We start from the raw sequence: 14,392 nt of genomic DNA, 5'->3' as shown, positions 1-14,392 counted from the left end.
TTTTGAAATATAAAAGCAATTTCTTTGGTTTTAACGGCTCGAGTTGTAATTAATATCTATTTTATCTCTCGGGTAAAAGTTCAAATAAATGTCAGATAGTTAAACTCTCACAGACAGCTACCATACAGACGTTCATCACTAGTTATAAAACATCACTGAACTCAAAATCAGATTCCTTAAAATATGCCACAATCACTACAGTTATTTCAATATAGTATCTAGTTTAAGACCAGGGACCAGTTGCATAAAAGACTAGTCTTAAAAAGTTAGTCAGCTATTTTTTTTTTCTTTAAGATTGGTCAAAGGCTAAGACTGATTACCCTTTGGTTAACTGTTAGTTGGTCAAACTAGCACTTAAGACACTGTCTTAACATAGTCTAAGTTTATGCAACTGGCCCCTGGTCAAATGCTTAGTTATGAAGTAATTATGAAGGTCACACTGAGAGGTTTTATTCTGAATGCATATTATTAGAAGAATCAACAATATTAGTCAAAGTTGTTATTGTTACTCAAAACTAAAATTTAATTTAAAATTAAAATTTTTGGTAATCATTTTTGGTCATTGACAAAGATTAAATAAAGTACAAATACCAACTGAAAAAACTTAAATTTAAATGAAAACTATTAATTGAAAAGATTTAATGTAGATTTAATATATATATATATATATATATATATATATATATATATATATATATATATATATATATATATATACACACACACTACCGTTCAAAAGTTTGGGGTCAGTACATTTTTATTGTTTCTTTTTTTTTTTTTTTTTTTTTTAAGAAATTAATACTTTTATTCACCAAGGATGTATTAAGTTAATAATTAAACGTTTATTAAAAGTTAATAATAAATAATTTACATTGTTATAAAATATTTATATTTTGAATAAACACTGTACTTTTTAAACTTATCCAACACTGATCATTCTAATAATAAATCTGCATATTAGAATGATTTCTGAAGGATCATGTGACACTTAAGACTGGAGTAACAGCTGATAAAAATTCAGCATTTCATCACAGGAATAAATTCTATTTTAAAGTATGTTAAAATAAAAAACATTATTTTATATTGTAAAAACATTTTGCAATATTACTGTTTTTTTTCTATATTTTTAATCAAATAAATGCAGCCTTGATGAGCATAAGAGACTTCTTTAAAGACTATTACAAGTCTTACTGACCCCAAACTTTTGAACGGTAGTGTATATATATATATATATATATATATATATATATACACACATAAGTAGCACGGATTATATTTGTATACTTAAAGCAACAGCCAAAAATGCATTGTATGGGTCAGAATTATTACTTTTTGTTTTATGCCAAAAATCATTATGATATTAAGTAAAAATATTTTTGTAAATTTCCTACTGTAAATATATCAAATGTCAATCAAACTTTGATTAGTAATATGCATTGCTAAGAACTTCATTTGGACAACTTTAAAGGTGATTTTCTCAATAGTTTGATTTTCTTGCCCCCTCAGATTCCAGATTTTCAAATAGTTGCATCTTGTATTATGACACATTTGATATCAAAATCATTGACTAAAAAATAAAGGGGGGCAATTATAGTTCTTAAATAAGGTAATAAATTGAATATTATAATAAACATGCGTGACTATGGACACATGCTGGCGTATGTTTCTCAGACGCACAGATGGCAGGGAGATCTGTGAGTTATGTTCCGGTGTATGTCCTGTAATATTGCCCTCGGTCTTTCCTGCTGTTCACATCATATCTGTACCGACAGCAGTACAGACTGCAGTGTGCACTGAGCACTGGACCTGTATTCTGAGCATATCCAGAGAGATTCACAGACTTTCCCCCGATTGAGTTCTGCCTTGCTGCAGTGTGTGTGTGTGTTTGTGTTTTGTACGCGACGTGCTGCTATTGTGTTGCAGGTTTTATCAGGCCTGAGCTGCAAACAGCAATACTCTCCCTCCAACAACAGATGTGGCCACAAAGGAGCGAGAAGGAGGGAGAAAATAAGAGAAAGCAGAGGGAAAATGTTTTGCCAATAACCATGCTAATGTTTGGAGGTGGAAAGCATATTCTTCTCTCGCATTACTTCCATTTTAGGTCCGGCAGATTCTTTCTCAGACCGACCAGATAGACGCTGACAAAGGGCTGTTTTGTTTAGTAGCTGCGTTTCATCATTTCATTAAAAGATAAGTCGGGTTAAAGCCTTTCGTTGGGTCAGAATGGTAAAAACTGGCAAAGAGAGCATCTTCACTCCGGTTTCCCCGCAAGGATGTCACACATCCGACAAGGCCTTACAAGGCCACTTTGTAAGAAATGTTGTAAATGTAGCATAAAATTAGAGTTATATTGATGATGCCGAAGCTAGCGAGCGGGAAAGCCCGTCTGCTAATTAGAATATTAATCACCCCCGTTAAAAAGCTCCAAGGTCAGTGAAGGCTGAAGGAGCTTTTCCATTTTTCAGGCTCCATCCGTGGGACGCTTTTCTAGAAATAAAACAGCCTTTGCTGCATCGGCCAACCACATGTGAACGAAACAAACACACACTGAAAAAAGACAAAGCGCACATACCTGTGAAGGCTGGAAGGCAATGAGAGAGCAAAGGTTAGCGCGTTTTTGGTCGTAAACCTACCACGTAAAACAGTGAGTCGTGTGGTGGCGCTCGTCTCCCCAACACTGTTGGAGGCGACGCATTCGTAAATGGCTTCATCGCGCGGCGTCCGCAGCGGCTGGATTCTCAGAACGGAGCCCGATCCGTCATCGAACTCTATGACCTACAGGTGCGAGAAACAAGATATGTTACGCGAGTTTTTTGCTCACAGTTGACGACGGATAGTCATGCTCCCACACACACACACACAAACAGTTTATCCTGACACAGAGCTCTGGACAGACAACGGATATCGTGGCACGACCTTCATTTACGCAACCTGACGCAACAGTACGAACACAGGACACAGAAACAGTCTGGTTAAGTTCTTTCGACTGGGCTGCGATTCGCTTTGTCCGAAAAGTGTGTAATCGCTGATATTCTGGTGTTCTCATTGATTTGTTCCTATTTTGTGTTCTTAACGAATGTTCCTTATGAACAGTTGTACGATACGAGACCGATGAGGTTCACACATCTTACCTTATGGTTTTATTAGTATACTTCTATTAAAATTATAAACATCATTTCACTTTGCATATATACCTTTTTCCTAAAGTCTCTTTTTATAAATTGTCATTAATCGTTGGCATAAATCCTCTAGTAGTGTACACAGGATGTCATTTCAATTCTAACTTATACTTATTTTAAAATAAAATTATTTTATTTATACTTAGGACAACAACAGCATACTTAGGGATCAAGTGGTATACTTAAAGTACACTGCAAGTATGTTTTTATGTTCACATACAACTATACCTGCAATATAATAAAGCATTATAAAACGGTTATTCCATATACATTGTAAGGGTTTACAAAATAAAACAGAGCAAATAAAGTGTAATGATATTAATAAAACATTCTTCCGCCAAACAATGTCGCTCCTCAGAAACAGTTGTGGTTGCAACAAATTGGTTACTGAGCAACACACAGATGTAAACAAAGGTGTATGTTTGTAGAGTAATTTACAACAGCTTTGAACGCGGCTCAACTAAGAAGTACAGAGCTAGTAAACATTTCACTTGTTAAGTTCACTTGAAGTACATGAAATAAAAGAAAAAATTATGTAAACTTAGATGCAGGCTACTTTTTTTTTTTTTTTTTTTACTACTGATACTCTTAAAGTATCCATACAAGTATAATTTTATAAACTAAAAAGTGGGTTAGGTTTAGTATTGAAGATGCATACAACAGACCTTACAAAAAGAAGTATATTCTATGTCAGGGGTTCTCATTTCTCATTTTTTGGGCCAGCGCCCCCCTACCCATTATCCAGGTCCCTCACCACCCCCAATCAAATAAAATGTAGTCTAATTGTCTTCACTGAATATTAAATTTGATTTTTATTATATTGTGTTTATAATGAGGACTGTTATTATATTCACAGTAATTCAAATGTGTGGGGTCATTACGATTTTTAAGAAATTACTTTAATTCAAGGACGCACTGAATTGGTCAAAAAAGATTATTTTAAAATAAGTGTAATAACATTAATTTACAGAGTTTTCAAGCATGTTGGTGATTTTCATCGCTACTGCTTTAGTGTTGTTGAGATGCTGATATACCTTGCTCCTCCAAATTGAACAAAAATAAATAAAAAAAAATCCTGTTTAGAACATATCCACAGGGACATTTTTTACAGAAGAGATTTTACTTTGTCCTTCCACTCTTGAACACCCTTTTTACAGTTGACACACGTTCGGATGTTTTCAATTAGCTTTCACTGAAAAAGAATATTACTTCGCCCTTAGTTTTAGAAAATACCCTGTTATTTTGAGATTATATTGATTTTTTTTTTTTTATAGACATAGTGGTGGGTAAAAACCACATTTACACATGCAAATGGAAGAAATGTACACCCTACTTCACTATATTTTATACATTTTGTGAGAATATTTAAAAATTTGCTTACAAATACTTTGATTACTAACTATTACTAACTATTTCATTGACAAAATACAAAGAAAAGATTTCCAAAGTTTTCACTGATCAACTTAAATGTATTTTGTAAATACAAACCGTTTTTATTTAGAAGTCTGCAACACACTTCAAAAAAGCTGGGACAGAGGCAAAATAAAAGTGAAAAGGTTATAGAAAAACCAAATAAACTGTTTTGGGTCGTGTAATAATCATGTTTGGGTATAAAAGGAACTTCTCAGTCTTTGCAAACAAAGATGGATCATGTTTGTTTATATTAACAAAATAAAGTGAAGTTGGCCAGTAAAAAACATTGGAATTTTTTTCTTTTGTACTTTTGTCAACTAAATAAAGCTTAAAAAGAATAAACAACACATTCTTGATTTCATTTCACAAATGTCCCAACTTCTCTGGAATTTGGCTTGTAGAAAGATGGGAAACATATGCTCTTCATTTTCAAAATAGTTACTATTTTAGTGCCGTCCTGATTTATATATTTGTTATAGTCAATTAGATTTCAAGTCTTGCTTTTTTGTCAGTGTGGTGTGCCAGCTATAATAATAATAATAATAATATTTCTTAAGCAACAATCAGCATGATTTCTGAAAGATCGTGTGACACTGAAAGCTGGAGTAAATAAGCTGAGCACATAAGGAAAACACATTTTAAAATACATTCAAATAGAAAGCATTTTTGTTTTTCAAACGGTAGATTTATTGTTTAACTGTAATTTTTAAACAAACAAATGCAACCTTTTTGAATTAATTCATTAACTAATCTTACTGAGCTTTTTTAGGTAGTGTATATTATAGGCTATATTTTCTTTATAATATATAGGCCTATTTTAAAAGCATGTATTTTAACCCAGCCCACATTAGCCCATACATCATTTTAATTTAAAAATATGTCATTGGATGTCACATGACATTCATCACATATTTGATTTGACTGGAAAAATATCATTATCACGAGTTTCCCAAGGAGCTAAAAGCCACGTGAATATAAATTAGGCTATATTTGTCAGCTTTGAATAAACTCTTTTTTCTTAACCAAACGCCCCCCTTTCAAAAATATTGCTTTTAGCGGCCCCCGATTCTCTCTGAACGCCCCCCTTGAGAAACTCTACTCTATGTAGTAAGTATAGTAGTATGAGTGCAGTGTACTTGTATGTGTTTCAACACATTTTGGGACTAAACTGGCCCACTTTTTAGTTTATAAAAGTTTTACATTTTAAAGTAATTTGCGACTAGTTTAATAGTTCTTTGAACGTCTCATCATACTTTACATGTTTTTCTTCAAAGTACACTACTAAGTTCCTTATTTATATGACTTTTATACTAGAAATAAAGTTCAGTTGAAGCTCAGAAACCGTTTATTCTGGTAATGGCTTTTAATAGAAGCCAGTATGAATCATGTCTGATACAATACTCTCACGCCTTACAAGAAATGTCAGCAAAATCAGCCAAATGTTGATTTGTTTCTGCGTGGGTTAACAGCTCAGTGTACAGAAAAGTCAGATTCATTTCCACCATGTATTATTAAGCTGACTTGCTATTATAAACTTGTAAAATATATGCTCAAGTTGAGCAAAAGAATTCAGTGTGTGTGAAGAAAATGTAACGAAACGTACAGGAAAACTATATATGCTTTTTAAATTGTTAAGTATATCTCAATCAAAAGGTTAAAGGGGTCATCGGATGCCCATTTTCCACAAGTTGATATGACTCTTTAGGGTCTTAATAAAAATATATAATATAGTTATAATATATTATCTATAATATAGTTTGGTTAAAAATTCTCAACGGTTGTGTAAAACAACATCCTTTTTACCTTGTCAACATCAGCTCTACAAAAATCATCTCATTCTGGTCGAGGCTGCTTTAAATGTTAATGAGCTCCGCTCGCCCCGCCCTCTCTTCTCTCTGTGGAGTGACGGGCCTGTTTACTTTAGCCGCATTTAGCCGTGTTTAGCCGCTAAACTTGCAAACTAGCACGTTATAAGGAAATGCGATCGCAAAGATTCATAAAAAAACGCTTATACACACTTCTGCTGTAAGTGAAGCTGGATCACGAATGATTCGCGTGAACATAGACGGATATACTGTATGTAGATCGGGAGGCGCATTCCCTTCACAAACAAACGTAATCTACTGCATCTTCAGCGGCTCAGATGTCGGGGGGTAAATGACGACCACTATGTTCATTATTACATCCAGCAACACAACACCTCAATCGCTCAGTCGGAGATATTCTTGTCTAACTTACATCCCTGCTCCGGCATCCAAACAAACAGGCTGGACTGTTACAGCTGATCTGAGGTCAGACGCTCATGTCAATCAACTATGGTGGGAGTGTCCTCTGTCATGTGACGCCACAACGACAGGCATCTGAGAACGGCTCGATTTGAAAAAGGGGATATTATTTTTACAGATTAATTAAAAACCACTGCATGGATTTTTATCATTATAGTGTAGATTTGTACATACACTGACAACACACATTAATGTTCAAACAACATGTAAAAGTGAACTTAGCATCCGATGACCCCTTTAAGTACAAGGGCAAATATACTTACAGTTTTCTGTAGTTCACTTGTATGAAGGATAAGCTAAGTGTATACTTCAGAGCAAATTTTAAGTATATTTAGGCATATCTTTCAATATATTCTGTTCCGTAATGCATTATCACATGTTTGAGAAACCGGCTTTGGTTTGTGTAAAATGCTCAGTGAATGTCTGAAGACGATGCTAATTCTTAAGCCAGACGTTTCACGACAAACCCGGTGGCTTTAAGAATGGGATGGCGTGATCTGGCCCACTCTTAAAGCGGATCGTATGAAACATGAAACGAGAATGGTGATGTGACGTCACAGGCACAAACGTCATTAGAACGAACGACAGAAGACAGTCGATTAACCTCGACGAGAGCGACTGACGCCAGACGGACGGGACACAGGACGCTCACAGACACGTTTAGTTGGTGGCAATTGGGGAGATGTATACTCACTTCTGACAGAAACAACCTGGACGGGTTCTCCGTTTTACAGACTTAAATACATCAGTGGTCATACGTCACGGCTTTTCTTTCACCGTCGCTTTTCACGCAAAGAAATGCGAGTATGACCACGCGCTCACACGCATGCGCTCGTGTGTGCTTGAGCCGGCTAACGAAGCCAGGCTGAAACTGAGCGTTAAACGGACGTTTGAAGATATTAGTAATGAGTGGCATGGGTGAAGGTGAAGACGCTGCGATGCGGATCGAAGGTTAGCGAATTAGTGGCGTGTTAGTTGCTGTATAGCGTGAGATGAACGCTGATAAGATTTCGTTTCTGCAGGCCAAAAGGCGGCATTTCAGCCGATAAGCGTCCGTAGATTAGCCGCCGCTAAGCGTTAGCGAAAACAAGAGTGAAGATGGTCGTGCGGCAGGATGACGCACAAATTAATAAAAATCTTATCAGTGCTCAGCTGCGATGCGTTTGTTCATCATGCCGGGCTGAGATGGCGATCCAAAAACAGATAAATAAACATACAGGACTGAGCCGCGTGAGACCGCAGAACAAGCACTGCGAAGCAAATGAGACGCTCAACACAAGAGCAAAAAATAACTTCTGGGAACCAAGTGCATTTCAGAAATGCAAAGCACATGTTTGAAAGAAGCATCTGATCCATCATTTCTTCAAATGAAGGTCATTTTTCTAATCTCATGCGGTTGAGATCAGGGACCGGATTCACGAAGCAATGGTGTTATTTTATTTTATTTTATTAATTGTTTTTAAGACTAAACTTTGTTATTATCAATTAAAACAACTTAAATTTAGGATAACCTCCAACTTGTCTTAAATCCCAAAAATGCAAGATGTAATAATACATTTATTGGGTTATCTGAAATTAATTGTTACTTTGCACAATTAACTAATACGATAAACACAAACTAATCCATCTTAAGGCAGAATCATTGAAAAACTCAAATTAAAATGTGATGTTGAGTGCTGAACCTCAGTCAAACAAGCAGTGCTGAAAATATTGTGTGCTTTTTCAGAAAGAAAAAAGAAAACCTAACACTTGCCATTTTATTCTTAAAAAGAACTTTAGGAGATTTTTTTTTTAAGAACTGCACTACACTTTAACTGTTATCAACGTTTATATATTTATTTATTTTATTTTTTTATTCATCTAAAGATGATTTTCGTGAATCCGGCAGCAGGACATGAGTAATCATGCATGTTAGTGGTGGAAGGAAATGCTAATGAGTGGGTGTGACTGAATTGATGGGCGTTGCTAATGGGTGTGGCTATCGTTAGCATTCACTTGTCGAGCATTTTACATCAGAACAATAGACCTAATACCTCAAAACGCTGGTTGCTCACTCTCTTCCCCTTCTTGTTCCACACGATCTTGGGCCGCGGGTCGCCCGTAGCCTGGCAGATGAAGGAGGCGACGCCGCCCTGAACGCCCGTCTGATCGTTCGGGGTTCGTAAGAACTTTGGTGGCGCTGAGAAAGAGAGACAGAAGGAAGAGACGCGATTACACAACTGATTTGGATAGATTATTGAACGGAGACATGTTACACAACACAGCAGTCAATGAAAGAAGAAACACAATCGAACGAACAGAGCAAAGATGTGACCATAAGCCTGTAGACAAAATCATTGTTCAGAGTTCAATGAAATGATTTTAAAGAAAAATGCATTTTAAAAAAAACAATAGAGAAACACAAATTTGGTTAATGTTTTATATCAGAACAACAGACCCCAAAACTCACAACTTTTTTTTTTTTTAATTTAGTTGTACTTTTTGATTTTTTGTAAGTGTTTTATATGGTATTTGTGTGTATGCATATTTATACTATTTTTTTTTATTAAGGCCCAAGCACCGGTGCTCAAAAACTCATGAAGCTTTGCACACACAGCAACAGTAAAAATGTACATCTGATATGGGTTTCAGAAGTGGGTGTGGCAAAATGGCTCGATAGCGCCACCTATAAAATATAAATTGCTTTTAGCGCCCCCCGATTCTCTCTGAACGCCCCCGTTGAGAACCTCTACTCTATGTAGTAAGTATAGTAGTATCAGTGCACTAGCAGCTAGAAAACTGCAACGAAGTGGCCCTCGAGCTATGTTTCACATATGTGACCCTGGACCACAAAACCAGTCAAAAGTGTCAATTTTTCGAAATTGAGCTTTATACATCATTTGAGAGCTGAATAAATAAGCTTTCCATCGATGTATGGTTTGTTAGGATAGAATATTTGGCCGAGATACAACTATTTCAGTATATGGAATCTGAGGGTGCAAAAAAAAAATCTAAATATTGAGAAAATCGCCTTTAAAGTTTTCCAAATTAATTTCTTCGCAATGCATATCACTACTAATCAAAAATTAAGTTTTGATATATTTACAGTAGGAAATTTACAAAATATCTTCATGGAACATGATCTTTACTTAATTTTATAAATGATTTTTGGCATAAAAGAAAAATCTATAATTTTGACCCATACAATGTATTTTTGGCTATTGCTACAAATATACCCCAGCGACTTAAGACTGGTTTTGCGGTCCAGGGTCACATATATGTATGAAATTCAGTAGACACATGTAACACACCAATACCTACAAAATGTCCCCGGGTACGAAGTCCGAAACCCAACAGGAAGTCTGTTATTTTGAATTTTCCCTGCAAGTTTTGTGCAGTTTTTTTTCCTATTTTCAGGTGTTGTATTTAAACAAACTCCTCCTAGAGATTTAAACAGATCGACACCACATTTGGTCAGTCTAATTCACAGCCCTTTGTGACGTCAAATTGCGAAGATCTAGAGTTTTCGTTGGAGGGCGTGTCCGTGACGCCCTGACAAACTTTGAAGTTTTGCCAAGAAACAGTACGTTTTTTCCGATTTGCCAGGCTCATATTCAGTTATAGTCATAGCGCCACCCGTTGGCAACAGGAAGTGACATGTTTTGCACTCTAGTGAACTCTAACAAAGAGATTTAATGACATCAACATTATATGTGGTCAGTCTAATCCAAAGACCTTTGCAATATTAAATTTTGAACATCCTGAGGTTTCGTTGACAAAGTTCGATGTTTCGCCATGGGAATGGAAGGTGTTATAACTCAGCCACACAATGTCTGATCTGCCCCAAACTTTACATTTTCAAAACGAGTCCTGGCCTGAACACATCTAAAGGCCAAAATTCTGTTATAATCATAACGCCACCCGCTGGTAATATAAAATTACTTGTTTTACACATGCAATGTCCGATCTGCACCAAACTTCACATGTTTGCCTGAAGACATCTACACGCCACTATCCAGTTAGAATCGTAGCACCATCTGTTAGAAACAGAATACATCATGCTTTGAACTAATGGGAACATGCCATGTTCAATCTGCACCAAACTTCATATGTTTGATAAAAGTGCTGGACTGAACACATCTACATGCCAATATCCAGTATTAGTCATAGCGGGAAGTTTAGCACATATAAATGACTGACATATTCCTCCTATATTTACCACTTTAAATGCATATCGCTCACCATTCGCTGTTTTCCTAAAGCCATCAGGTGGCGGTGAGCCCGTGTGCGAGGGCCCTTTCAACAGATTTAATTTTTATTTAATTTTATTTAATTGTGTTTCCATTAAAAATAATTTCATTTTTCTTAGAAATGAGCTGAGAAGCGACAGGATCACATCAGAGCCACGAGATCAGAAACAGCATGTATTTTAAGAGTTTCACATCATGATCTGAGCTCTGTTTATTAGGCGTCATTAATAGAGCAGATGGTAATGAATCCCAGAGTCCAAAATTAACACGATCCAAATGAGGTAAAAACTGCAGAATGAATGTTTGTCCTGTAACATTATCAGCATCATAATGAAGTAAATGCTATGTAAGAAGAACCACTCTATCTCGCTGATGTAAGCGACACAAGCGACTCAAATCAAACACATTCAGACGACTGAAACGCCAGCGACCGACACGTGACTGAAGATCACGGTAAAAATAGTCAAATATTCCACACGGACTACAGAGGAACCGTTTAAAACAAATCGACCAATCAGATGAATCCGGGGGCGGGACCTTGAGTGAATACAGACACTGCTGTTCAGTAAGAATGAAAGACGCATTAAAAGTGACAGCAAAGACAGTAAAGTTGCCAATTTTCGTTTAGTTTTTCATCTTCATTTCATTGAATGAAATGGTTTTTAATAGCTTTAGTGAGCAATAGGACGAGTGTGACACATCTCTGGTATGATGGATCATGGCGGTGAGCGCTCGTTCCCTAGTTAGAGAGCTGCGCGTGGTTGAGGTGGGCCAGTTAATACAGGATGTGACATATGTATCCCATAGTCCCTGTCTATAATTGGATCTGTGAGCGGGGTGTCACCGCCGCGACCAGAGGGATTTTACTGAGCCGTCCAAAATATCTGCCGTCGCTGCCAACACCCACCGCCTCCCTCTCGCCCGCTCGCGCTCGCTCGCTCTGTACTTCAAAGCGCAGTTCCTCAGCATGTAAATACGTAAAATCGTATCTGGTGCGGCTGTCAGGACGGGTGTCATACAGTTATCTGTACACGCGCCGCGCCGCCGCCGAATAGCACATCAAAGATGCGGCTGTCAGTGAATCTGCTCTAATGGCGTTTGGGGTCGACAGTAAATCCCGCTTAAGGGCTCACGCTGCACATCAGCACCGAAACACTGAGAAACACCAGCACACGTGTGTTTTAGCGTGATGAAGACGGCTGTGTGTGCTCACTGCGGCTCTTTTACGGCTGATTTCAGGCTTGGTTCGACCCGAGCGAACTGAAATCGCACGCTAAAACGTCATATTAGTGAGACAGATTTTCGGTTTTGCAGCCACTGTTTTCCCCAATGTGAAAGCATTTGTTTTCTCCTCTTGGAGAGGATTATGGGTAAATCTGTATCCTGCAATGTACAGTAATGATCTATCAATCATAAAATAATAAAAAAAACAAAACAATAATACAGAAGATTTTACAAAAAACAAAAGATATTACAGTTATTAGATATTAGATATAGATATTACAACTAAATACAACTGTAAAATTAATACTAATATTTCTGTTTTGTTAATATTAATAATATTATTATTCCTAAAATATGTGACCCTGGACTACAAAACCAGTTATAAGGATCATAAATAATCTGAATAAATAAATTTCCATTGATGTGTGGTTTGTTAGAACAGGACAATATTTGGCCAAGATACAACAATTTGAAAATCTGGAATCTGAGGGTGCAAAAAAAAATCTAAATATTGAGAAAATCACCTTTAAAGTTGTCCAAATTAAGTTCTTAGCAATGCATATTATTAATCAAAGTCAAGTTTTGATATATTTACAGAAATTTACAAAATATCTCCATGGAACATGACCTTTATTTAATATCCCAATGATTTTTGGCATAAAAGGAAATCATTTTGACCCATACAATTTATTTTTGGCTATTGCTACAAATATACTAAGACTGGTTTTGTGCTCCAGGATGACATATAAACATAAAACAAAACAAGAAGTATTTTCTATCATAATACATCACTTCAAAATAAGTATTTAAAAAAAAACAAAAAACAATAATAATAATGACAACTGCTGCTTTATAAATAATTCTCATTCCAAGTTGCAAAAATGGTTGACTTATGTCGTTTTCGAATGTGACTCAAACCGCCGACGTGTAAATGAACACAGTGCTGCGCTTCACTCTGAAACATGCGGCACATGAACCGTAGCACATCGTAATTAATAGCGCAGTCGTACCGCTATGACAAATCAGCAGACAGTGATATCAGCTGCGTTTCTGATTTTGGTGGTTTGATCAGGTCATGTGACACTGCAGTACATGACGGTTTGAAAACGCATTCGGTCTCACAGACACGAGCGCTGCAGCCTCCCGTAATGCTGCATGACTTCCGCTTCATTCATCACACTGCATTGTGGGATACGGTGTGCGTCGTGCAGTGAGCTCTGCTGCGAAGATGCCGTAGATCATCTGGGCGTTTCACAGAAACAGAAGAGTACAGAAACAGTTCAGTCCCTCAGTCCATCACAAGACATTTGTGTCTTTTCTCTTCTTCAGAAGCGAGTGACACGTTCGATTTCTCCTGCATGAGCGGCTTGCATTCGCTGTCTGTCAGAGACGCTTTCATGATTAGAGTCTGTCAAACGAGCGTCTCTCACAAACACTGTGCTTTAAGGACGCCGTTAACCTCCCAAAATCGCAAGTACAAACCTCCTGTCTTTGCTCGTGAGACTTATTAGATATCTAACAGCATATTATCATCGCATGAAGCTGCAGTTCTAAACATCAGACATCTGTTTGTGGAGAGAAGTAAATAAACTCATGCCATTTAACAATTTTTACACACACTGTTGACTTCAGTTGTCAAGCTCAAGCATTCAACACCATTAAAAGCTATTGCTACTGTATTGTTAAAAAAATGTTTTGGTTCAGTAACAGGGTTGGAAAATAATAAAATAAAATAAAATAAATGTAGTTTGTTTGTATAATAATAATAATAGTTATTATTATCATTATTATTGGAAATTGTAAAAGGCATAAAATAAATGCCACTTGCTCTGATATTTAGATATTTAATGCAGTGGCATTCAGTCATTTTTCAGTGTGATGGAATTGTTTCAATACTTTTTTGGCACTGCTGTATATTGCAGCTGGACTGACACACACACACACACACACACACACACACTTGTGTGAGAGCAGCGTGACCTTTCACACGGCATTAATTTAATGGTGGTCTGTGAGAATGTTTCAAACCATTTTCACAGCACAGCGACTTTATAACGGCCAC

General features: G+C 36.6%; 1 protein-coding gene across 42 annotated transcripts in view; it reads right to left on the bottom strand.

The window, feature by feature from the left end:
• LOC127168251 (receptor-type tyrosine-protein phosphatase delta) overlaps nucleotides 1-14,392 on the bottom strand; it is a 311,712-nt gene that overhangs the window by 78,994 nt on the left and 218,326 nt on the right. For all 42 annotated transcript variants that reach the window (XM_051114908.1, XM_051114921.1, XM_051114911.1 and 39 more), the window contains 2 exons: nucleotides 8,911-9,056; nucleotides 2,634-2,775 (listed from right to left, as the gene is read on the bottom strand). In XM_051114908.1, the coding sequence (XP_050970865.1) occupies nucleotides 2,634-2,775; nucleotides 8,911-9,056 (288 nt within the window). The remainder of the gene's footprint in view (nucleotides 1-2,633; nucleotides 2,776-8,910; nucleotides 9,057-14,392) is intronic.

Source organism: Labeo rohita, chromosome 7, assembly GCF_022985175.1.
Source record: "Labeo rohita strain BAU-BD-2019 chromosome 7, IGBB_LRoh.1.0, whole genome shotgun sequence".
Lineage (NCBI taxonomy): Eukaryota > Metazoa > Chordata > Actinopteri > Cypriniformes > Cyprinidae > Labeo > Labeo rohita.
This window is presented reverse-complemented; position numbering and strand designations above follow the sequence as displayed.